This window comes from Lytechinus variegatus, chromosome 14 (assembly GCF_018143015.1).
Source record: "Lytechinus variegatus isolate NC3 chromosome 14, Lvar_3.0, whole genome shotgun sequence".
Classification (NCBI taxonomy): domain Eukaryota; kingdom Metazoa; phylum Echinodermata; class Echinoidea; order Temnopleuroida; family Toxopneustidae; genus Lytechinus; species Lytechinus variegatus.
Window position 1 is genome coordinate 2510047 of NC_054753.1, and position 27906 is coordinate 2537952.

General features: G+C 37.1%; 1 protein-coding gene across 1 annotated transcript in view; it reads left to right on the forward strand.

Annotated features, from left to right (window-relative positions):
• The first annotated feature begins 643 nt into the window (after nucleotides 1-643).
• LOC121427527 (calmodulin-binding transcription activator 1-like) overlaps nucleotides 644-27906 on the forward strand; it is an 81251-nt gene continuing 53988 nt past the window's right edge. The window contains exons 1-3 of the mRNA XM_041623970.1: nucleotides 644-787; nucleotides 2840-2937; nucleotides 19186-19253. Coding sequence (XP_041479904.1) covers nucleotides 763-787; nucleotides 2840-2937; nucleotides 19186-19253 — 191 coding nt within the window. The 5' untranslated portion in view covers nucleotides 644-762. The remainder of the gene's footprint in view (nucleotides 788-2839; nucleotides 2938-19185; nucleotides 19254-27906) is intronic.

Sequence of the window (27906 nt, forward strand, 5' to 3'; positions counted from 1 at the left end):
ATAAATGTACATAATTTCTAGTGTATTGTATATACGCAGGCCTATTTTTTGCCCAATTAATTACACACCACTTGAAAGAGGTTTTGGACATCATTTAAATTGTCTTCCAACTACTGAAAATTTGCAGGATAATATACATCACTGACCTGTCGGAACCGAGGGGGGGGGGGGGGGGCAAAGCCGACCCGTGCCCCTCTTTTGAGAGGCACAATTAAAATTTGTAATGTAAAAATGCCGTAAAAACAGAAGTGCCCAACCCCCCCCCTTTAATATTGGTTGATTGATTGATTGCATTTATTCTTTTTCATTCCAAAATTTAACAAAAGTTACAATGTAAAGCATAACACAAAAAATATCATATACAGAAAGAGTGAAGACCCTTTTTTTTAGCTGTCTTTTTGACGAAATGACGATATTTTGGGGTTGATAATTTTTTTGTTTTGCTTGTCGAAATTTCCTCGGGAAATTGTGCCCCCCCTGGAAAATCAGAAGATGAAGCGAGTGCTATCTATCATTCAAATTAAAGAAAAGGGGTCACGGGGTCACGATCACCTACATGTATGCGAGAAATCGTCGTCGGGGAATGCGGAAGCGGCACGGTCGCGCGCGCTTCGATCTGCCAAGCGCGCGCTCTTCTGTTGTTTTTAGGTGTTTTCCCCATCAACTGCAGAGAATAACAACGTTCGGAAGCGGATTTTTTTTTTATTATCTTAAACCCCATCTTTTATCATAAACAGATGATGGATATTGGTGTTGTGTAATATGATGGCTCTTACGGGAGACGAAGGTATGTTGTTGAATCACGATAAGTTGCGATTTATTCCAACAGACTGTTGACTATTTTGGTGTACCGTCTGGGTATTTTTCACCCGGCCGCTGTTCATTTAAGTGCGGAAGACCGGCTTTCTTGCTGCCGGAGCTGCGGCTGCCCTGTCTGTCTGCATGACCCTGTCTAACTTTTGTTAGTCTAGTGGCATCAACAAAGACGTCAGTGTTCTTTTACTTGTAGGCCTAAGTTAACTGTTGTTAGTGTTACTTACATGTCTTTGATTCTGAGATGAGATGAGTGTCACAGAAATTTCACCATTGATTAGTTGGCAGTGTACGGACTACGGTAATCGGTATCCTATTCATTCATTGCCGGCTTTATTTCAGCGCTTTAAGAATGACAACTAGAGTCTAGAGGAAATACAATCAAGAAAATTATTACTTGCTATTCCAAATATTCTGAAAATTATGAATATGATGAAATTATTTTATATTTTCCAACCGTTTTCTTTGCACCGCACTTGCCGCATTCCCCTCCGCGAGAAAATATTATTTTCGTGTGTGACAAATTACATCACAATTCCGGACGCGCTGGACATGCCGGACGGGTAAAAATATTCTTGATTATACTTCTGTAAGAAAGAATTGGTGTGATTTTTTCAGGATATATCCTATCATGAGTAAATTCTAAGTTTTTGTTTGCTTTCTTATATCGATTCTGAGCAGATCTTTGTAATAAATTTGTGTTTGCTAACTAATTTCATTTTTTTTTAATTGCGCGCTCGATATGGCACTTTCTAGTATTATTTCATATCGTGACTCTCAGTCATCAAGTTCTATTGATGCACTGTCGATCGTCGACGGCTCTCTATCATGGTAAACTTCGCGCACGGCCGGGGTATCGGGTACCTTGAGAACTAGCTGTCGACGATCTGATCGATGGAGCGGATGAGATTGAAATTCGACAAATCAAGTCCGTAATATCCATCAGAAAATAGATCGATTGGGATCAATTGTTAATGCAAAACTATATAAATATGATATTTTAAGCATTTCTGTCATTTTATAGAAATGTAAAGTAAAAGTTCGATTTTTCCAACTTATGTTTGCAATCTTGTTCTTTGAATTGATCTGTGAAATTAAACTGCAGAAGTCTTACAGTATGAAATTGATTTCGTAAGCAGTATATAGGCGCATCCGGAAATATGATAGTGTCTGGTAATATAATACGTGACTATAGTAAACGTACACCAGTGCCAGGCCAGGCATGCCATGGGCATGGCATGGGTACATGTATGGTCTGGCCAGATTTCAGAATTTAGATTGAAATTTGTCATTTGATTTGATTTTAAATGCTAATGCAGTTTCGCTTGACAGCTTCCAAAAGTTTACGCAAAATCACCTTGAAAATATCCCTCTCTCCTCATAATGTGCGTCCAAGTAATTTCATCTGAAAGCAGTTCAAGTTGTCATGAATATTCATTAGATGGGCCGATGATGTCACATCCCCACTTTTTCTTTTGTATTTTGTTACATGAAATTAGGTTTATTCAATTTTTTTCCTCCAAGAACTATAAAAATTGGATTGACAACTGATTAGTGCAATAGATATTTCTTGCTGCAACTTATTTCATTATAAGAGAAACATATTATTCACACGTATGAAATTTAATGAAAAAATGATTTTATGTAATAAACATAAGAAAACGGAAAGTGGAGATGCGACATCATCAGCCCACCCAATGAATATTCATGACGACCGTTTTCACAAAATATTGCTAAACTTCAAACTTCAATAACTTTATTATTTTTCATCCTATTTTGATGAGATTTTCAGCATATTGTTCAGTGAATTAATATCAGCCCGGACCATCCCTTTAAGGTGGTTCTCCCTGATTAAAATCAACCTCCGAATCATAAAAGCACTCCTAAAAATGTTAAGAACAGATGAGTGCATATAAAGCATGTATCAAGTAGAATATTCCTGTTCGAAAAGAGACCTTCTGTGCAGCTGCACAACTGAATTAATTTAAGACAGATATTTCCCACATCTTTTATTTTCCCTCTGCAGACATACCTCAGAAGAAGGTTGTCTTGCCAAAGGCTCTTCATGATCTGGAGAAAGTTGGTGACCTTCCCAAGAAACAGGAGAGATGGAATACGAATGAGGTAAGTACATCATCACCAAATTGTGTGTACAAAATCTAGGCCTGGGACAAATATTTTCTTGATTGTTTGCTAAGGTAAACAATTGGATAGTTTGATACAATCAAAATTCTTGGATTATCAAAAATAAAAAAACAAGTTAACCTATTTTATGATCTGTAGTACCAGAGGTCACACATTCATGTATACATGTATGAGCGAGCTGACTCGCTTAAATATCTATGACATGCATATCAACACGGGCCATCATTGCTGTGTCTTGAATGAGTTAATATGTTTGGAATTGATTACATGTACATTTTAGCATAAATTTCATTTTTATTTTGCTCTTTGTTATTATAGCCATGTACTTTTGTCTCAAATTAGAAATCAACATCGGGCAAACATTCGATTAGTGTAAAAAGCAGTAATCGGTGGTTGATTGTTGTATACATGTAGCTAATCAAGTGCATTGATTGTTTGAGGTTTATTCTTATGGCTAGTGTTATCATAAGTGAAAACTGGTCAAGAGATCAGTTGCTATTAAGTTTTGTGTAACTGGCGGTTTCGGGTCAAAGACCATGATCCCCAAGGCAAAGACCATGGCAGAGACACTTGTGTCTAGAATCAGCTAAGGGTGTGTTTATGCTTCCATTGCGAGGGCAGAATCAGCGATTTCAAACGTCGATTCATAACGCCGATCGTAAACGTGGTTTTGGGAGTGCTGTTTACCGGTATGCTTAAATTTTTCAGAGCAAATCATGATCTTCAGCTGTCTTCGCATCGTAAAGCGAGCTCGAATTAGGCGCGCCTTTTGAAAGTTTTTTTTCTGATTGTTGTTATTACGTAGAGATAACATGGAGCAATACGACTGTATTTGCCCGCGGATTTTCATCTCACCGGAAGCATGTACCAAGTGACGCACCTTTTTGTGAGTTTACGATCGGCGTTTTGAAACAGCGTTTAAATGAAAGTAAGCATGGACGCAACCGTGTTTTGGACTAAGTACGTTTGGAAACGCTGATTCGGGCCTGAAAAGTGGAAGCATAAACATGGCCTAAGACTGATATACAGTCAACCTTCAAGACCACAGCTTTGATAGAAAAACCCGCTTTTGTGTAGCGCTTAATCCATCGTAACGACGTGTCTAAGCGCTTTACAGATATATCATTACCCCGGTCATCGGATTCAATCAGTCATTCCCGCACACAATGTGTGCACATCCTCCACTCCCTGGGGAGTATTCCAGTCAGTCACCTGTGAGGCGCACACTGTACTGGACAAGCTACAATGACTTTCACATCCTACCGGGTACCCATTTAGCACCTGGGTCGAGAGTGGCAAAATGTGGATTAACGCCTTGCCAAAGGATGCCAGACCGCGGTGGGATTCGAACACACGACCCTCTGTTTACGAGGCGAGAGTCAGAACCACTTCACCGCGGCTCCTCCACACTCAGTGGCCCTTATTCTTGAGAGAGGTTTCATTTATTGTACAAAACCATTGTCTCGGCATATTTTTGTGCATAATTACATGTACAAGTGCTTTATATCATCACGCACTCGCATGTACATGTACACTGAGAAAAAAATTGAATGCATCCTTTTGGCAAAGGCCGTCAGAATGGAAGAATGGTGATGAAGAATCTGCACAATCCATAGTTTTGTACCATGGAACAATTGGAACCTCTTTTAAGATTACAGGCCTATGACACACCATACATGTACATGTAATGCACACATTTTCTTTCATGTCCCACCCATGTTTTTGCAATTTTCGACTAATGAATCATTTCCAAAGTTCATTCTGGATTTCATGCAAATGAGTCATCATCATATCATGATCATTTCAGATATTATTATGGTTCCACCACAATACTACATGTATATATATTTACTTACGATATTGCTTGAAGCGGAGCAGTAAGGTTCCAAGCACGGGTCATGTGGTCCAGTGGTTAGAGCATTGGACTCATAATCGCAAGTTTGTGAGTTTGAATCCCAACTCTGCCATTGTCTCCTCTTTCTGTCGCCTATAAAGCCAGCCACTATGACTGATTAAACTAGACGTAAAATGTTTCATAGGTAATTGGTTAAATACCAGCTTGGCGTTTACCAGCAAAAATGCTGTCCTGCCGAGTTCCTACGGGAGTTACCACAAACAGAAACAGAAGCACTTTTTCATTGTCTCATCAGTGTTTATACACCAGACAGACCCTTGGAGACATACAGAGACCAAAAGATTAGTGTCTGCAAATAAGACAACGGACTCTCTCAAGACCCTAGAAGGGCCGTCAGCACCATTCTAAGTTTTCAAATTAGCGCGCTATTTCTGATCCGGCAAATTATCCCGATCTGAACAATCCCGAGATTATTTGCAGTGGAGACGCAATTATCGTCCTAATTCATAGGATTAATCTCGAGATTGCAATCCCAAGTCTAGGATTATTTGCAAAATAGCGTGCTATTTTACAAATTACAAAATCGCGCTAATTTGTCGGTGCAGACGCACTTGGGATTATTTATTCACGGCGTGAGACCATAATGCATCAATCCCTCAGTCGAGCAGGAATCGCTCTTCTTGCGATGGTGGAGACGGGTCTTGTTGAATCTCGAGATTAATCGCGAAAAGGGGCCAATCGGGCTAAAATCTTGAGATTGAGCAAACTTTGGATGCCCGGGGGGGGGGCACTCGACCAAAAAAGTGGTGGGGGTGTGCCGCGGGCGAGACAAAAAACAGGGGCCTTGGAGCGGGCTTATTGTACAAAGGAGGGTCCTCGGAACGGGCTTCGGAACGAAAATGTTTGTGAAAACGGGGGTCCTTGAAACGGATCGCCTGCGTGTGAGTGCGTATGCATCCCTATGGAACGGTCATGCGTGCATGATGCAGATAGCGCGGCCTCCGCTGGTGGAGCTCTGCGGCCGCTTTTCACCAAAATTGCAGCTCATTCAATGCGAACGGAGCGGCGTAACGAAAATATGCTATGCCTTGGAGCGGCTTTCTTTGTTCTTTTTCTCAACAAGGCAAAAATGCTATGCCTTGGAACGGAAATTTGAGTGTAAAAATGGGGGTCCCCTCCGCGGCACATACCCACTATGCATTATATACTGAGTGCCCCCCCCCCCCCCCCCCCCCCCCCCCCCCCCCCCCGGGTTTGGATGGTGCAGCACTGCCTGATATAAACCTATAAAGACAGTTCATGCTGGTTATTGGCATGTTTCATGAAAGTAATAACCTGCCTACATACATGTATTACAATGTACATAGTGAATTGACGGTACATGTAGTTTAAATAATATTTATGATTAAAATTTAAGCTACCAGTAATATGGTCATGGTTTCATTCAAGACATTGCTGAGTCCAGGCCCCTGATGCCTCTACAACACATAATTTCCCTTCAAGACCAAGGTGAAGGTACACTTTTGGCCTACAAGGTTGGAACATCAATACTGTACTGTAGTTCAGTCTTGTATAATGTACAGACCAACGATGACCTATTTTTGTAAATTTTGTAAATTTCCTCAAGGGGCGGGGCACTCAACTACAATGTGCAGTACATGTACAATGTATGTTGGTGAATTATACTTTCCTGTTGAACATACATGTAGGTACATTGTACATGTAAAGCCTGGTGTCAAAATTACTGCGAACAAAGGTGAAAAGGGAGACGATTTCACAAAAAGTTTTACAAATAGGTTTAACAAAGAAAAAGAAATGGAAGAATCTGATCAGATTTGATTGTAAGCAGCACTACATGTACATACTGTACTGTAGTGGACCCCCAGGCCCCAAGATAGTATGTACAGTACACATCAGTGTTGTAGTCAAGGCTCAAACCTCCAAGGCCAAGGCCAAGGCCAAGGCTTTAATACCCAAGGCCAAGGCTTCAATAACCAAGGCTGAGGCCAAGGCATGGAAACCCAAGGCCAAGGCCAAGGCCTGAAAACCTCAAGGCCAAGGCCAAGGCCAAGGCATTTCAATTGTACAATACATGGAAAAAAAAATTAGACAACAATGCTTAGGCGGCATACATGACACACAGGACCAATGTATAAAAGGTGTGAGCGAGCAAAATTTTTGACCCTTGTACATTTAAAACGAAAATAATTTCATGATAGATCATGTAGATTTAGACATAAAAACATTTAAATATTGTTCTAGGCGATTCACATTGCAATAATTATTATTACCACGGTGATCTGATCCTGGCATGCCCATTCTCAACATATGTCTTTCTCCTCTACCTGGTACAGGGGAGGCAGAATGTAATTTTTTTTGTGGGGGGGGGGGAGGTCAAAGCCAAAAATGCACTTACAATATAAGTCAAAACGAGAATTTTGGTGCAGTTCAGCAAAGCTTTTATAAGGGATTTCTAATTGATAAGACAGATATTTTGATTTAGGCTTTAATTTCCCGCTATAGAAAGCATAGCGAGCAAGTGGTTTTGAAAAAAAAATCAATTTTGAAGTTGTAAAACTTGATTTTGGGTCAATTATAGTGCTAATCACTGTTAAAAGGGCATCCTTGCGAGATGTTGTAATAAGAAATGAAATTTAAATATTTTGAGCTGTTTTTGTAATCATGAAAAAGGTGTGCATCTTACTAAACAAATTAACGCGAGCACAAAACACAAACTGAAATTTTTACTGACCAAAAAAGGAAGCTGTTCTGGACTGCATTTAGTGACTCATAAATAGGATACATAACTTACCAATCAAATAATGCGAGCGCAAAGCGCGAGCTCAAAAATTTATAATATTTCGACCTAAAAACTAGACATTCTAAGCATTTTTTTTGTGTAAATTGAATGCGAACCTTACTTAACAATAATTTATGCAAGCACAATCCAAAATTTGTTGATTTTGAAACCTACAATATTGCTCTGTATGCCATGCTTGGCCCCTCAAAATTTTTGGCTCATCATGCCATTGATGCCATAGCCCATTTGGAAATGACGAAATTGAAGTTTGTGTTCAAGTTTACCGAATCTTTTCAGAATATCATTAAGACTTAAAACATTCTTGTTGGTCAAAGAAAATAATACAAGGAAAACCTAATGGAATAGAAATCAACCTTGTTATCATTCTTTAGAGTAAGCTATTTTTAAAGTATGAAAATTGTTGTCAAAATTGCAGTCAGATCTGTCAGAATTATTCCTGTCATAAAATCAGTATAATCAGTGGCGTACCGTGGGTCACGGCATTGGGGGGCACCAGCAAAAACTTGGAACTGCCTAGTGTGCTCGCAAAGCGCGCCCAGTTGCCAGGTATACTGACCTAATAGAGATATTTTTATAAGGACAGTGCCAATAAACGGACATGTATCTCACTAGTCAAATAATGCGAGCGCGAAGCGCGAGCTTAAAATTTTTGATATTCAAACCTAAAAAGGGACATTACAATCAATCTTTTGTAATCATGATACGTACCTGTCTCGCTAAATAATGCGAGCGCGAAGCGCGAACTGAAAATTTTGTAAATATTGACCCCAAACAGGAAGATTTTAAGGACTATATTTTAGGAATCTGTTATCTATTAAGATTATACACATCTCACCATAGTCATTTAATGGGAGTGCCAATAAGCGCTTGCTGATTTTGTTAGAATTACATCTAAACATGCACATAAAGCACTTGTAATCATGATTAACATACCAATCTCACTAATCAAATCTTGCGAGCGCAAAGCGCGAGCTGAAAATTTAGGAAATTCAGACCTGAAGAGTGGCATTTTAAGGCTTGTTTGTAGGAATTCAAGAACACCTTACGTAGTTCACTAACCAAATGATGCGAGCGCGAAGCGCGAGCTGAAAATTTTTGATATTCAGATCAGAATCAGAAAAAGAGACATTTTAAGGACTCATTCTAGGAATTGATGGAGAGCGGACATCTTTCACCAATCCACTACTGCGAACGTAAGCACGGACAGGAAATGTTTTATATTAAGACCTTAAAATGGGACAATCACTTAAAGTATTCATGAAAAAGAAGCATACTATTGTTCATGTAAAAGAATAACTCGAAGTGCGAGGAAATATATTTGGTAGTTTGGTGTATATTGACTTGAAAACGGGAGGTTTTAGTATAACAGGATTATATATCTCGGTAAACAGACAACGGGAGCACCAGGAACAATGAAGACATATATGCCCTGGGCCAATTGTTTCATTTATATGAAAAAAATGTTTCTTATGTAATGTAACATAACATAATTATGACATTATAATGAACATTAATGTCTTCTTTCCCAGTACGTTTCTCTTCCTTTCTCCCTCTTTTCCTCCTTTTTTTAGTCAGCCGATAGGGGGGGGGGGCACGTGCCCCCATGCCCCCCTGTAATTACGCCACTGACTATAATCCTAATCATAATTATTATCATTATTATTGATATTGTCATTATCCTTATTAGTCATGATTACATCATATTACCAATAAATAATATTAATTTTCATCATTTCTCTTTTTTACATAATTATGTGATGATAATTGCAATTGATGGCACTGCTAAGTACACTTACTGCTTCTGCTGCGGCTGACTGGTAGTATTTAGTGTCATTAGATGTACAGAACAATTGAAACATTTATAATTACTTTTATAAAACAAATGAAAGTACAAAATACAAAATGCCTTGAAAAAGCCTTGAAAATGCCTTGAAATTTCAAGGCTCAAAATCCTCAAGGCCAAGGCCAAGGCCCTCTCAAGGCCAAGGCTTGAATGTTCAAGGCCAAGGCTTTGAAAAAATAGGCCTTAAGGCGCCTTAAGGCCAAGGCCGAGCATCAAGGCACTACAACACTGGTACACATGCACTATACAATTTATGGACACTAATGTTGTCTTCTCACGCTGGCTTTAATAATCGCATGGCATCTCATGGGTCGTGCTCTTTTCTTCATGATTTAATTATGTGTCACATACATAGAGACAAGTTAGGAAGACATGCAAACAAGACAGTCTATGTGTGGGACTGCAATCATCACACAGGAGCAGTCTGTAGGCTAGTACTCCAGAGGAAATCACCTTCGTTAGCCCTCTGGTATGTCATATGTCGAATACATCATGTCCCTCTCTCATGGATGGCTGGCATCCAGCTTCACATTGATCAATGCTTGCTTCCCCCGCGCAGTGGCACGCAACATACAGTACTTCATAATTATACGCAACTTGCGAAACTCCATGCTGCTAGAATAAAATGTTTGTGACGTTGGCCATGTACTACGATGATCTAACCATCTGTCATGAATGTTTGCTTTATATACATGTATGTGATCTTGACATTCCGTTTGGGGAAAGTCGATTACATGTAGTTGGAATTCCAGAGACGGAGAGAGCTTCTGATTCAACAAGGGTCAAAGGTCATTAATAAACCCCTCAATATTGTGAGTATCATACTCATAATCATGGAGCTATTACAGACAACTCTATAGTATAATGAAGACCTGGTGAAGGGGATGTCCATTCATGGCTGGGTTAAAGCTAAACTAATATTTTGATTGATGAGAACATTGATCAGAAGATTTTTTTTTAATTGTATTTCAAATTGAAGTCAATTTTGAAATAAAAAAAACAAGGAAGGTCACCTACAGTTGTAAAATATATAACAAACAGTAAAAATTTCCTGTAACTTGATGAAAATTATGTTAGCTGATGACATTTATTGCTGAATTTACTTTTTCATAATTAATGAAATCTATTACCTGTAAATCATTTTTTTTAAAGGGCAAGTCCAAGAATTTGCACGCGTTATGTATGGGACATTTCAGAGGCTTTAATGACCTGAAAAATAGTGTTAATTGACTTTGATTAGATTGAATACCCTCATGATGGTAGACATCTAGGAGAAGAATAATTGTTTTCATTAATCAGTATTCATAACAAATCAGTCTTTGAGAACTAAAGAAAAGGTAAATAATCACTTTTTAGAGCACTCTTGAAATTTGTTTTTCTCCATTCACTTTGTACATGTACACAAATCTCCCCATTGACATTGTGTGTAAATGTCCCATACGTGACATGTCCCATACGTAACAATTTTTTAATTAACTTTTAATTAAAAAGTAAACTCTATTTTTGAAACTTCCCAGAGATGCAACAATACAAGTATTGTATTATGAGAAATAACTTTAAAAAAAATCCTCAAAATGTTACGTACATGTGTATGGGACATTCTATACTTCGACAAGACCTAATTTGCATAATTAATTAGATGACACCTCAAAAGTAATAAGATGTTAAGGGGTCCATGTCCCACCTATGACTAAATCTCACAAGTTTCGTTTCTGTTTTCTATAAGTTTTTATAATTGTCCCATACGTAACACCAATTTTACCAATTATGCAAATTAGGTGCCCCAAATTAGCATAAATATGCATATTATCACATTTTTGTTAATGAAATTTTAAAATTCAGCATTTGGGCTTTCTTACCCCACCAAAGATAACTTCTTAAATTAAAGATGAAATTTTGCATTCTAGGGTGACATTTTCTTGGACTTGCCCTTAATTTTAATATGCCGATACATGTAATAAGTTGTGGGGGGGGGATCTGATTCATACTGGGTATGTTATGTACATTGAATTTTACTTGCATGATACAGTTAACATGTACATACGAGCCAGGTTGGGAATTTATTTATTTCCACTGCATTGCACTACATGACATATGTACATCTACTGTACACATAGAGCTACCTCCTTGTTTTCATGTCAAGTTCTGGAGACCAAGATATCAAGAATCCTTAATTCGTAGGTCGAAAGGACAAATACACCGAGTGTGGTTTATTAGGTTTATTTGCTGCACAGCGTATGGCACACTGGTTCTTTCCAGGGGTGAATTTCTTCCCAACACATGCCCTCTGTTTGGACAATATGATTATGGTAATAAACCAACATGATTGCACACACGTTGCCAGCTCTGGAATTTGGCAAGGCTCATTATCTATTCCACACCAAAAAGGGTCACCTGCGCCCCCCCTTCTTTGAACAGCGTCTGTAGAAAGTGAGATGTCAAAGTGACATCCATTATTAATTGATAATATTAAATATTGAATTAATGAACATGCTTTTTTATCTTCTTTGATATTGTGTTGGATTTATAACTACATGTATAATTACATTTGCATATACTTGTATAATCTTTATTTTAGTTTTATTTGGTAACTTTTGCTTTTGTTTATCTTTTGCATTTGACAATAAAAATAATAAATTCAGTGTGTTTTAATTTGCATAAGTATTTCAGGTTAAATTTGAATTAAGAAGTTATATTGTGCAAGTAGAGTACAATGTACAAGAGTTCTGTACATATACATATAAATGAAATATAATTTGATTTTATGAGAAGAACAAAAAATAGTGTTCACAAAACAGTTAAGTTCTAATTATAAAGGCCATGCATCTTGAACTCGCCCTATTTGTGTTCTGTCACCCAAATCTGAATAGTCATAACTTTGAAAATATTCACCCTATCCATTCAAAAGTATACTTTTTCTGAAAGGAAATTTCATGGGGATTACAAAAATGGCATAAAAAATGAGGTAGGATGAAAATGTTCAAATTTTTAGATATTTTAAGAATTCATTTCAGATATCCATATTTGTTTTCTTTTTTTTCTGTTTTTATTGGTTTTCATAAAATAACAGTAACAAACAATATAGGCTGACAATAAGTTCAAGGCTATTTAAACAAATAGCTAAATTATCCATATTTGTTTTCTCTTTGCCCATACCTTTAATTGATTTGTGTGGCTTAAGAAATTCAGTTTTAAATGACACGTACACTGTACTGGAGACATGTACTGTACCTTAAAGGGGATTCAGTAATTTCATCAAGGTTATCTCAAATATCAAAAGCCAACATATCAAAATACATGTAGTTTTACATTTACTAATAAATCATGCTGTATGTACATGTAATTAATCAATTATTGTACATGTATGATATGTATCTAGAGGACTTAGAGGGGTATTATACCTGTTTTATAAAAATATATCTGTAAAATGAGACCAAAATAAAAGACTAGCCCCAAACCACCCTCTCCACTTTTTGTTCTATCAATCACGTCGATGTGAATACATGCTCTTTTTTATTGTTGCGCTCATTTTTTCAGACATGAGTATTATACGTACATGTACATGAAGCTTTAAAATGATACCAATTTCATGACAATATACATGTATCTCTCTTCAACTGAGACAACATACGTACATGTACGTACATGGACATGTATATTGTTATACGAATGAGAATGGAAAAAGTGTGACAAACCCACCTTTTTGTTAGACGAGTTCAAGACACATGGCTGTAATCAAATTTTCAGTGATTATATTATGCTGATTCTCCAATATTGTTTGTTTGGATGGAAGTTTTGAAGAGAGCAATTGTAAAAAAGCAAAATTTCCTTCTTATTTTTGGGGGGTTTAATTCTTTTACTTGATTATTTATAAATTCATTAATACATGTATATAGTGGAATGCATTTTATCTCTATTGTCTTGTTTTTTATTTATTATTATTATTGTATAAATATTTTTTTATACAATCAATTTATTTCATTCATGGGCAAGTCCAAGAAAAGGTCGAGAAGTCAAAATTTCATCTCTATTTTAAGAAGTTATCTTTGTTTGTAGAAAGCCCAAATGTTGAATTTTTACAATTTCATTAAAAAAGTTTGATAATATGCAAATTTATGCAAATTTGGGGCACCTAATTTGCATAATTGGGAAGAGGGGCGTTTCATACATGTATGGGATAATCATAAAAATTTGTAGAAAATGAAAACAAAACTAATGAGATTTTATTATAGATGGGACATGGACTCCCCCCCCCCCACATCTTTATTTTTTGAGAAAAAAAATTGGTGCCATTTTTAATTCAATGCAAATTTAATACATGTAGGTCTTGTGTAAAGATGGAATTCTCGTACACATGTACGCATGTAACATTTTGAGGACGTTCTTTAAGCCATTTATTCTGTCTATATACAATATATATATGTATCAATTAGTTAATCAATTAAATAATTATTAATTAATTAAGTTATTTATTTATCATTATGATAATAGTTATTGATTTATTGATTTCAGTTATTTATTTTATATATTTTTTATGTCACATAAACCTACATAAATAAATTGCACAGTACCTGGTAGGAAGAATGCTATTGAATGTTATTTTGATTTGGGGAAGCAAAAGTGATTTTAGATATCAACACCAGTTGACACCATCTAATGAGGGACCTGCTGATCCTGATGCAAATCGATTTCCTGACTTAGGTTGGTATTAAAGCATTTAAAATGACCAGCGTGGTAGCACAGCTGAGGAAATTCCTCTCTTGTTGGAGTCTTGCTGGGGTTTTCAGTGAGGGGGGGGGGGGGGGTGGGGTGTTCCATCGCCCCAATCTTGATTACTTTTCTGAAGCAGTTCCTACTTCCCATCAAACTACAATTGGAATGGTTTCAGCATGACTCTTAACACCTAAATCGAGGCCCGAATTCACAAAGGTAGTTCAAAATCATTAGATGAACTCATGGTTCATGCAGATTGAATAAATGTCTGATGCTGATGCGCGCTTTTGCCACAGCAGGGACAGCGTAACCCGGGGGGGGGGGGGGGGGGAAGTGCCCCCTAAAAAAAATTCCCAGGAGGAAAAATTTCCCTTTTTCAAAATGAAAAATACCCTTTTTCAAAATGAAATGAGCCCTCTTTGAAAATGAAATACCCTTTTTGAAGTATTATACAAGCTAGAATATCCCAAAAATTTTGACTCGTGCTTCGCGCTAGCATAAATTACAGAAATTCGTCCTGTTCATGGTTACAAAAATGCTTAACATGTCCAGTTTTCAGGTTTGCGTTTTGCGCTCACACCAATTATTGTTTATGAAGGTAGTCATTCTGTTCCTGGTAAAATGCCTAGAATGTCCAGTTTTCTGGTTAGAATATCACAAATTTTCAGCTTGCGCTTTTTCCTTGCATTATTCAGTTGGTGAGATACGTGTATTTAGCCTGTATCCTATTCATGAGTCACAAAATGCAGTCTTTAAAAGGTTCCTTTTCTGGTCAGTGTATTAAAAATTTCAGCTTGCGCTTGCATTAATTCTTTAGTCAGATTCACATCTTTTTTTAATGATTACAAAAACTGCTCGTAATGCCTACTTTTCATGTCGTATTACAGGAAATTTCCAAAAGTTTGAGCTTGTGATTCCCGCTCGCAACATCTCGCAAGGATGCCTTTAAAAAGTAATTACATGTACATATGTAGGTCCATAAATGACCGAAAAGCAAGTTTTACAACTTCAGATTTGAACATTTTTCCAAACCTTTTGCTTGCTCGCTTGCAAAAAATAAAGCCTAAATATAACTTATAATATAACTTACCAACCAGAAATCACTTAAAAAAACTTCACATAGATAATAATCTCATGGTGGAAATATCCGTTTGCTCCAAAATGCCCTTTTTTTGCTTTGCCTCCCCCCAAACAAAAATATGTTCCGCCGCCCCTGTGCCACAATGTGCCAAATTGACGCCTGTTGCCATGGTTAAGTATGCTGTTTTATTCATGAGTCCACTGTTTGTAGAGTGGACTCATTAATTAAGAACAGTGGACCCATGAATAAAATAGTGTACTTAACCATGCCAACATGCATCAATTTGGTGCGTTATGGCAAAAACGCACATCAGCATTGGACATTAATTTAATATACACAGTGAATATTAAAGCGTAATTGATACAGGAAATCTGCATAAACCATGGGTTCAACCGATGTTTTAAACCACCTATTTTGGCCATTAACGCAGAGATGCCAAGTTCAAAGACCAGCTATGCGTGAGATTTTCTGTGAATCTGAGTGAGATCACAGACATTGCATACAATGTATATGGGGATAGGCTGTGATAGTTGCGTGAGACAGAAATTTGAGGGGATGAACAAGAGTCCAAAATGCTTGAGTCTCACGCATAATGCGTGAGACTTGGTAGCTCTGTTAACGTCAGAGTGTCTATGCTGACTATGCATGTCCACTGTACATCTATAGAAGAAATGCATTCTCATGACCCCACTTTTCCTGACAGTCCTTTTTCAAAGCCCCACATACATTTTATTTATTTTGTTTTTTTTACCCAGGGTAACCCCATCAGTGGACTACTGTTAATCTTGCGGGCCCTGCATACAAGTATTACAAATACATACATGTACATATAATAAATACAAACAATTATAAGTATTAAAGTACAGTATGTTAAAAAAGACAAGCAACCTGCAGGACATACACTGTACACACAGACATACTGAAATACATACATGTGTGTATGTAGAACATGTAATGTGGAGGGAGATTTACTTGTCCGGTTTGGACCCTTTTGGTAACTACTTTCCTCAAAGCCCAACAGAGAGACTCAAAAGTCATATCCCCCCATGGCATGATAAAAATTATGATTAAATATAAGGTTGTTTAACATCTATATAAGAGAGCAATGTACAGTAGTCTGTTGTACTGTAGCTCATAAATGTAAATGTAAACTTTTTAAAAGTTTGTCTATTTCTTTTGAACAGTTCTGCATTTCTAGTTGTTTCCTGGTGTTCATGGAAAATGTTGATCCCATGCAAATCTCTTGAAAGTAGGTAAAGCATCTTTTAAATGTCATCGCTTTATAGGGAAAACCCTTTCTTGATATAAGGTACCATGCCTCAGTGCAGTGGAAAGTGCTGCACGAAGAACGATCTTGATGCACATGATTGATCACATTTTCTACACAAATTGTATATATTCCACGGGAAGAGGGTGAGGAAGGAGAGTGAAAATGTCAGGAGGAGGTGAAGGAAATAAAAAGAAGAAAAGGAAAGAAGAGGAAGAAGGAGTAGGAGGAGGAAGAGGAGAAGCAGAAGGAGGAGAAGGAGGAGGTTGAGAAGGAGAAGGAGGATGTTATGCAAATTTCCTTTGGAAAAGTTATGACATTTATGGATTTCCATATGATTGAATTTGATTGAATCAATCATGACTCTTTGAGATAGGGCCGTGTTTATTCATAATTGGAAATATTGGAGAAATGAATGTGCCAAATATGCTGCTGAGAGTCATATGCATGCCACACAAAAATACATGAAAGGGACTACATGTATTGTACAACACAAATGTTACCCCCACACAATCGGTTTCTCCTTTGTTTTTTTTTTGGGGGGGGAGGGGGGGAGGCTAACTTTTTAGCTTCAATCCAGGGGAATGGGAGAATCCTGCGCTGTATAAAATTCTTGTGGAAAATATGAAAATAATGTGATAGCCAACAATTTTTGCTTTCATCTTTGCCATGACTTTTTTTCCATCCAAGGAGAACATTGATGCGGAAGAGGTTCATCGAGGTGAAGGATTGAGTAGAAGAAATAACTAGTTGTCTCATGATGTATCAAACATATTAGGAAAGCGACATGTGATACACCGTGAGACAACTGGTTATTTCTTCTACTCAAAGAGAACATTAAAACTCAAGTGTGACTCCATTGATGCTGCCATTAGATGGTTAAATTACCATGGTGGCAAGTGTTGTAATGTGTACATGACGATGCATTGGTTCTCGTGGACCCGTACTTTAAAGGTAAATGCTAGTTTTGGTAACGATATCAAAATAAGTTCGTACAGAATCCAATGAAATGACCACAAAGTGTCTGTTTATAGAAATAAAACGCATGTGCCAAAGGATTCTGAAAGAAATTGTGTAATTGTTGAGAAATCAGCAAATAAGCACAGGATTCGGGTAGAGCGTCGGGCCCGACGCTCTAAGCAATAATTATACATTGTCCCACGTGCGCTTATCTGTGTTGGGGATCTTCGGTGTGAACATTTTTCAGCGTAGATTTCAAGATTTCACTAAGTTCAGTCAATGTAACTGTACCAGATCTAGATCCTCGATGATATACTGACAATTAAGCCTTGTTTTACAGACTTTCTCATGAAATCCGTGTTTACTGCAACTACTGGAATTTCTCTTTAACTGTTGATTGAAGTTTTGTCGCTTCATGCACTTTCCGTATCATGTTACCAGGCGACATGTATGTCCATGGATACATTGTTCATTTTTTTGTTGGATCATACTACCGTGTTCTCTTTTATGCCAGCCTGGATTGATTAGCCATCTAATCATTCCTCCTTGGGTTATCATATTGAATGTATGTTTTGTTTTGTCTTGCCGTCTTCTTATCATAATGTCTTGTTGATCCTTGCCGAGTTGGATATTTCTCTGAAGACCTGGCTAGCGTCCCAGTTCATTTCATGGCTGAGGAATGTGATATACATGCCTGCCATACCATGCATTACTCCATGAGAGACTTGTCCTCACTGGGCATGTTTACACCTACAGTCGCACTCACGAAACCGACTCCAGACCGATCAACGATATTACGTCCTTTCCAATGGCCGATCGTTTTGGGGTCTATTTCATTGGTATGGCTGGAGCGTTAGGATACGCCCAATTGAAGCTAAAATCCGCAACAGGGATAGCCAATCAAAACCAAACCCAAATGGGAAGGAAAGACACTTTAGAGAGTGTTCAATATGCATGCCCCCCACCCCACCCCGATCCCTACATTGCGCAGTGAGTTTGACTTGACTGATGAGGTATACCTGTGTCAACTTGGAAGGTACATGAAGAAATTATTTTCACGATGTTTCAACTTTTAAGCCTTGATTTTATGAGGGAATAAGGGAATAAACATCTCATATGATTCCTTAGATTGTGCTATCATATTCAATTCATCCCTTTTTTATAGCCAAAACAACATTTTAGTACATGATGTAATGTACATGTACTGTACTGTTTGCAGCAATGGACAAATTTGTGTCAACTACATGTACATGTACTTGTGTATTACGTGGTGATGATGTGCACTGGATAATGGAAGTTTATAGTTTAGGAATTCACAACATTCTTTTCTGAAATATTGCTTTTAAATTTGTGTGTACATGTAGGTGATTTGAACAAAAATACATTACATGTAAATGTAATGGACCTGGAATCTGTAACCCAAAGTATTTTACACTGTACTACATGTACATGTAATCAATTCAGATTTAATGACAGCCAATCAAAATAACTGATGCAGGCACATTTTGTTAAAAACACTGGTCAGGAACCAACCAGTGTGGTTCTTTTATATTTGCTAGCCTTGATGTTTAATAACCAGCCTGGGTTGAATGTTTAAACCCTCTGGTAATAATTCTGTCATAAATGAGTTAATAACACCCTAAACATTATCTGTTTTTTTGTTTCAATCTCACTCGTTTGTGCGCAGGAGATTGCATTCTGGTTGACCCAGTTTGACAAGCATAATCAATGGCTAGCATCTACGGTGAAGATCAGGTGAGCATATTATTCATGTCTCTCTCGATTCCGCCCAAATCCTTCTCTATTCCAATCTGAAACCAATATCTTATCTAGATTTAGATATCATTTTCCACCACTCCCATTTCTATTTGTTACATTGTCTTTGTGCATTATATTCTCCATCTCTTCCTCCTTTAGGAGTTCATCTCTTTTTTTCATCTTCAGGTACACAGCTTTTGTTATTTCATTATTATTCTGGATTAGCTCCTCAATTTGGCAACAATCATTATTAAAGGTATTGTTTAACTTTGTGAGCAGCCAATTTAAAAAATTCTCAAACCAACATGAAACATGTGTACAAGTGCATGTATTAAACTAATAAACCCTGAAAACAACCATTATTGAGAATGAAAAGCTAAAACTACAAGGCAACCCCAGATTTTGTAAATAGGCGTCTTATAGACGCCTAAATAGTACACATAACTGTATGGGATGAAATTAAGATGGTGTTTCCGGTCACTGTATATTTCAATTTTTAAAGGACTAAATAATGATTTTCGAACGCAATTTTTTCATTGCTTCATTTTTGTAACATATCACAGACACAGGTGACAAGTGTGACCTTCTAGCTCAGATTTTTTAAAAGTCAAACTGATGTTAACCAATCACTTTAAAAGGAAACCGAAACCCAAGGAGAGTGTCGATCGGAAAGAAAAATATGAGAGGAACAATTTGATACAAGTTTCATCAAAATTGGTTAGGCCTGTAGAATAAGAGAGTTATGGAAGTTTGAAAAGTCTTGCAACATTTTTCATAGGGATCCTCAAATTGGCAAAGATACTTCAAAATGGCTCATTGTGAACAACCTCCATTTTTGTATACAAATTTTCAATTTTCTCCCTCAATTTTGTATATTTTTTATAATCTCCTGACCTTCACATATGTTGTGTGAATTTTCTCTTCCCATGATTGCGCTCAAAAGGAGGCAAGATGCGATTTGAAAGATAATGTGGAAAATCTAAAAATGTGTGTATGTACAAAACAAATGGAGAGTTGTCCACAAAATCAGCCATTATGAAACATGTTTGCCAATTTGAGGATCCTTATAGAAATAAAACAAGACTTTTAAAACTTTCATAACTCTTTTAGTTTACAACTGAATTTGTTGGAACTTGTAATAAATTGCTTCTTTCATTTTTTGCTATGTCCTATATCAAGATTGATTCTCTCCTTGGGTTTTGGGTTCATTTAATCGCTAATCATTTTCATATTTTGAAAAACATTATTCAAAACATTGATAAAAGCAAAATGTATGCAAAATGGCCTGAAAAAATGACCCCCCACCCAAAAAAAAAGACCCTGAAAATTGCCATACAATGTAACTTACTTTGGCTTGTGAGCTGAAAACTGGAATGATATGTACATGTAGTATGTTAAAAACATTGTAGTTTCTTAACAGTTTTATGGAAATTAGGAATCCCCCTCCCTTGCCCCCCCCCCCCCACTCCACTCCCCGATGCGAATGTTTATGATGTGCTTTTGGATTGAATACCTCTCTACACAGGTGCATCCATGGCGGGGGGGAGCGCACATATAGCCTGTACCGCCCCCCCACCCCTGCAGAAGTCGTTTTTTCTTTTTTACGATATTTGTTTCCAGTCGGACCCCTCTTCGCATGTGAAATATTTTGGTCACTTGAAAAAGGTATCACGTTACCAAACGTGTGTTGTAATGTGTATTTTCTATGGGACAAGTTGAGAAAACAACAAACTCGCTGATGAGCTATTATGACCATATTTTATTTTTCGAAATAAGACTTTGAAAATGTGTCTCACCATTTTTTATCATCTTTCTTTTTAAAAGTTCCCTTTGGAAGGATATGTTGCAAAGTTTTGAGCATACAGTGTATGCATGAAATTATTTTCTGACGCGTATGATGCGCCCGTTTGGTAATACAAGGCTGGTCGATAATACAATGACTCACTATACTTGTACAATGTATCATACTTTTTAAAAAGGGGTAAAAAGGGAATACACCACCAATCTAGGCATCTGCAAACATTCTCTGGAAGACCTGGCTACATGTGTAGTAGAACCCTCAAGGGAGACATTGACATTTTACGTTTCAGCTATACATCAATCAGGACAAATTTAGAATCATGAACGGGTGCTAGTTCATATTTCCTTCCATCTTAATAGTCGAAGAGGCCGTTCTCATTACGCTTTCTAAAACTAGATTACTGGAAGCCGATTCAGGAAACCAGTTTGGAAGATCGCTTTGCTAGCGTTCCCACTTGATAACACGAAAGTGGTTTTCTAAATCACTTCACGTAAAGCACTCTTGTTGCTATGGAAACACTCTCAGTGGGATGACACGTTTCGCGCGAAATCCGAAACCGCAGCATAGGCATTCTACAGAGTACATGTAGCATGCTCAAAATGTGCAAAGATCGCTTCCCGAAGAACGGTTGTGTCCTCACTTATGTTAAAACCAGTTTAACGAGGCAAAGCGATCTTGAAAACTACATCGCGAGTTGGTTTTCCAAACTGGTTTGGAAGATCGCTTCCAAGACCGCTTCCACCGTTCTCACTACGTGTTAAACTTGTTTCCACTAAACTAGTTTCTGGTTTTAGGAACGTAGTGACAACAGCCTCAAATTTGGTTGACAAACCAGTGATCCCCCCCATCCACTTCTGACTGGTTAGATGTATAGTTGTAAACGTGTAGCATACATGTAGTAACAAAAGAACCCCCCTTCCTGATTTCCAAAATCGTCACCACAAAATGATAAGTGGTGGGGGAGGGGTTGTATTTCGGGGTGGGGAAATCTGAAAATAATGCTCTTAAAGATAAAAAAAGTATTTTGGGGTTGTAGCCTTTAAATGTGCATGTAGTGTGTGTTCTCCAGTAAAATTTATTTTATTTTTTATATCTAAAAGCAAAGAATACACAAGTATACGTAGTTCATAGTAAGGGAGAAAGTGTTTTTTTAAATATCAAAAGAGCACTACATGAAGATACATGTACATGTATGTAAATGTTCATGTATAGAGATGCAGAATGGGTGGCGCTGGAGCAGGTTGTGACGGGGTTGATCGTCCCCCTATTGATTTTCATCAAGTACTGTATAGTGAAAAGAAGGGTAAAGAAAATTCACCTCCATGTCATCTTTTTGCAACCGAAATACGGCAGTACGTTTTTTCTTTAAAAAATATGTATTTTGTTTAAAAAAGAAAAAAATAATTATTTTTTTTACAAGATTTACAAAATCGTAATTTATTGGGAAAAATCATCTCTCTACATGTATGTCTCTATTTCAAAAAACGTACAAAAATATGGTTAATGGATCAATGTAATTTCAGTCAGCTTTTTTTTTCAATCATTTTGTTAAAACCAGGGTGAGATATACACATGTTTTAATGTTTTTTTTTCATCTGCAAGAGCAGTGCGCATTTTAGCTTGCATGCAGCTTGAGCGCCGTGATGAGCGAGTGCGCCAAGCATTTTATTATAAAATACACTTTTTTTGGAAAAATACAGTTTTCTTATCACAGAATACAGTGCTTCATTCATAGAGGTTGACAGGTCTGCACTAACCCTTTGAAACAAATTAGAGCAAAAGATGGAGAGAAAGAGAGAGAGAGGAAGTAGAAGAGGCAGAAGAGGACCGAGGAAGACACGATATTTGCGAGTTCATATTCGTTCATGTCAACCTCCCGAGGCTCCAATCAGTATGATTTGACATTTCATCCAGTAAACGTGTACATGCATTCTAAAATCGTTATACAATTTGCGAGGTGCAGCTTTCTGGATATTTTATCTCGATCCATTCCCTCAACATCCGAAATGAGTGCTGAATTTATGGCACCGCACGCATCCACATACATATGTGCATGTTCTAGGGGCATGACAAGTAATATTGGTCTGATTTTTTAATCATATTTTGTCTGATTTACTGTGTACATACTGTACTACATGTATGTACATCAGGTTTTTTTTTCAAATTTTAAGTACTTCAATAGCCTACCAGGGTAGGCCTACATGTACGTAAATGGAAGCTTTTTTTCAGTGGTTTTCAATTTGAATATGTACATGTTTAAAAAATAATGATAATGAATAATGATACCTTTGGAACAAGATAGCTTGTGTGAAAACACAAAAATCAAAGAAACAGATCAACCGAAAGTTTAAGAAAAATCAGACAAATAATGAGAAAGTTATGAGCATTTGATATTGCGATAACTTATGCTATGGAGATCCTCAAATTGGCAATGCGACAGAGATGTTTGATGTCACTTGTGAACAACTCTCCCCATTACTTAAAAACAAATCATTATTAAAGTCGAGAAGTTTCACTCTGGTTGGTCGATCAGGCAACTACTTTAGAAAAAATATTATCCCAAATATTTTTCATCAATTTTTGAAACTGCCATTTCCTTGGACTGGACAGTGGTCAGATACGGTATGATCTGATTGCTCAGCTATCCCCCCCCCCCCTTCCATTCCAATGTATGTTCATTCCAGGCTATTTTCTTGCAGAATGTTCTTAGGATCCAACAATTAATCTCCATCAAGATCCAACTACGTCTACCGATCACACAATTAATTTTTAAACCGACAACTTGTTTTACCACCCTTCAAACAAGTGGAGCACATTCTTTTCCGATCCACTTCAAGATGGTTTTAAGGCCAAAGCATTCAGCACATGTTGCTAGGCTACAGATCATCATCCAAAGAGTATTATGAGAATCCTCTTAAAAAAACCCTGCTCACGTTAAAGGAAGAGCGCTGCACGTGCGCACTTGAGATCTACAGCGTAGTATGTGGAGTATCCGGACGATGAAGAACCTCGTTTCCCCACTTTTATTCCCCTTGGGATGTAGTCACCTCTTAAACTTTCCTCAACAACAAGTTCATAAATGCATGTACTCTGCAGAATATCAGTACTGTTCAGATACATGTACATGTATTGACCAATAGGTTGAAGGACATTCTTTGGACTGTAAGAAATGTCTTGAAATTATATTCCAAGAAATAGGGCTTCAGGGAACAATTTTGCATTACAAATTTGAAAATTTACAAATTTGAAAAGCTCTTAACTACATGTACATGTATATTCAAGTATTATGTACAGTCGTATGTAAAAATATGCGGTACGAAAGACTTTATGCATAGCAGTCTTTAAAAAAAAAATGAGCATATTGCTATGCAATACCAGGAAAAATTATTCCCTGGGGCATGATTGATTTTGATTTTGAAATCGATGATAAAATTAATTTGATCAATTTTATATGGCATGTATATACATGTAGCCTCAATTGCCTTTATGATGTTCTCAAAATCAATTATTAGGGTTCATCTTCATGTTTGGCCAGCTGTGTGAAAAAAAAACTTGGAAAGGGAATTTTAGGTGCATTGATATTCAATGCTAGAAATACACTCATTCGACTGGCTGGTCAATACATCCAACGAACAACTGCCAGGCATGAAGATGTAACATGCCTGTATTGAATATCATGTGACCGGCAATAGACCAATCACAAACTAGTGTGTACTCTACTCTTTTCCCAACTGTTGCTCATATTGCACATTTGAAAATGGCTGAATTATACACTTTTCGAGTTGAAAGACCCGTTTTTGAAAGGAAAATAAAGATGTCAAGAAATGGTGCTAGATGTACAGAGCAGTGCTGAATCTGAATTTAAAGGGTCGGAAAAAAAAATTGATGGCCACTTATTGGAATACTTGAGCATTCTCTCTCTGTCTCTGTCTCTCTCTTTTTCTCACTCTACTTGTACATGTTCTAAGAGTGCAAATATCATTTGGGACATGACATGTACGCACTGTGTAATCTCATGGATGATTTGATTTTCAGTCAAGTGTCATGAAAGATTTAATTTAGCTTGAATCTCATGAAAGACTTCAGGTGCATGAGAGATCGCATAAATTTTGTCAAGGGCATATAATCTGTCCTTCCAACATACATGCACACTGGTGAGATTTGATTTTGGATGCACAGTACAGACAGCAATTTGACATGTAAATTATAGCTTTCAAAACCATGTAATGATTTTATATAAGGTCATACATGTATATAAGAAAAACGGTTACACTTCGTAATTCCGAAGCTTCGTAATTCCGAAGGTTCTTTATTCCGAAGGTTCGTAATTCCGAAACACGTAAATTGCCTATACCTCGATGTTCGTTAATCCGAAAACGAAAAAGGGTTCGTTAATCCGAACATTTGTGGCGTAATTCCGACGATTCGTTATTCCGAAGGTTCGATAATCCGAAAACGAAATAAGGTTCGTTGTTCCGAAGGTTCGTTAATCCGAAAACGAAAAAAGGTTCGTTATTCCGAAGGTTCGTTGATCCGAAAACGAAATAAGGTTCGTTTTTCCGAAGGTTCGTTAATCCGAAAACGAAATAAGGTTCGTTTTTCCGAAGGTTCGTTAATCCGAAAACGAAATAAGGTTCGTTAATCCGAAAACAAAATAAGGTTCGTTAATCCAAAAAATGAAAACCGGGAAAGCAGTGGCAGAGGCAAGGGGAGGGGGCGGGGGACACTGTTGCCGTTCAGTTATCATATGAGGATGGGAAGGCAAGGGCGTCCGAACGAATTTTCGTTGGGGGTAAAGCCAAAAAATGAAACTCATACGTCAAAATTGGGACTGTGGTGATATTTTCACCTGAAGATTATCATCTGCTTGAAGTCATTGTCTGTTTGATAGTGATTAAGTAGAGAATAACTTTTTTGAAGTGACTTCTTATTATGGCAAAATGTATATTTAGGCTTTATTTTTCGGGAGAGAGTATAATGAGCGAGCGGCTTGGTAAAACAAATTCAAAGGTGAAGTTGTATAACGTTTTTTGTGGTCAGTTATTCTTAAAATGGCATTATTGCGAGGTGTTGCGAGCGTGAATCACAAGCTAAACTTTAGGTTATTTCAATAAAAATGAAAATTAGTTTTTAAAAATCCGAGCAGATTTCTGCTGTCATTAAAAAGATGTGCATCTAAATAAAGAATTAACACGAGCGCAAAACGCGAGCTTGAACATACTGACCAGAAAAGGAACCTGTTAAAGAAAGCATTGACCTCTTTAGGATGCATATTTCACCAATCGAATGAGAGTGCGAAGCGCAAGCTGAAATTTTTCAATATTCCAGCCTGAAAACTTAACTTAACTTGTATACTTTAAAAAGAGTATTTTATTTCGAAAAAAACATGAAAAACGGCATATTTATTTTTGAAAAAGGAACTTTCCCATTTTGGAAAATATTAATTCCCCTGTTTTTTATTCCATTTTTGATGCCCCCTACCTCCCTCCCAGCGGATCCAACTTTCGTCAAATAGAGGGGGGGGGGGATTTTATTTAGCCATATTTTCCTTGATCGGCAGTTTAAAGTTGATTTTTGTTTGTTTCTTTGAAAGGGTAGTCCTAACAGTCAATAATTAGCTTTATCCCTATAAAATAAAGTAAACATGTAATAACATGATAACCCTTTTTAAATAATGCGAGCGCGAGCTATATATTTTTGTTAATATGATGGGCAATATGTTTGCGATCTTCAAAGCGAGATGCCTATGTAACTGAATTTAGAAAATAACTGCTAGCAAGAAGCGCGAACAGAATTTTTAAATATATAAGCTCTGACATGATCTAAAGGGGACATTTTAAGAACTTTTTGCAGTTAGCCATGAAGATGATGCGTGTTTTAGCCAATGGCGGCGGAACGTATTTTTTTTTTTTTGGGGGGGGGGGCAAAGTAAAAAAAGGGGGGCCAATAGGGGCAATTTGGTGCAAACGGATATTTTCACCATTAGATTATCATCTGTGTAAAGAGGTTGTGTGTTTTTGTAGTAACTAAATTGAGCACAATTTTTTAAGTGATCACTAAAGTTATATATTTACGTTTCATTTCTGCGAGCGTAGAGAGCAAGCGGTTTGGGGGAAAAAGTCAAATCTGAAGATGTAAAATTCACCTTTTTGGTCAATACTGTTAAAAGGGCATCCTTGTGAGATGTTGCGAGTGAATCACGTGCTCAAACTTTTGGAAATTTCATGTGGGCCTAGAATGATAATATTGATATAGATATCATTTACCCAGGGAAGCCACTTCAGTTCTGAAAACTATTCTCCCAGCTATTATTATTTTTTTTACAAGAATGCTTAGAATGTCCAGTTTTCAGGTTGGAAAATCGGAAAAATTTGGCTCACGTTTCTCGCTCGCATCAAGTATTGTTTATTGAGGAACTCATTCTATTTCTGGTTACAAAAAAGAAATATGAAATGTCCAGTTTTCAGGTTGGAATATCACAAATTTTAAGCTTGCGGTTCGCGCTCTCATTATTTAGTTCGTGAGATATATATTCTATTCATGAGTCACTAAATGCAGTCCTTAAAAGATTACTTTCTGAAGCCTGTTGCATAAAACTTTTTACCTTAGAAAACTCTGGTAAAAACTGAAAACTAAGGTTAGTCTGATTTCCGCCAATGACTTTAGCACAGGGCAAAAACTCCTGTAAAAACAACCTGAGTTTTCTCAGGTAAAAAGTTTCATGCAACAGGCCCCAGGTCAGTATATAAACAAATTACAGCTCGCCCTCGCATTAATTCTTTAGAAAGATACACATCTTTCTCACGATTACAAAAAAATGCTCCGAATGCTCACTTCACGTCTTGTTAC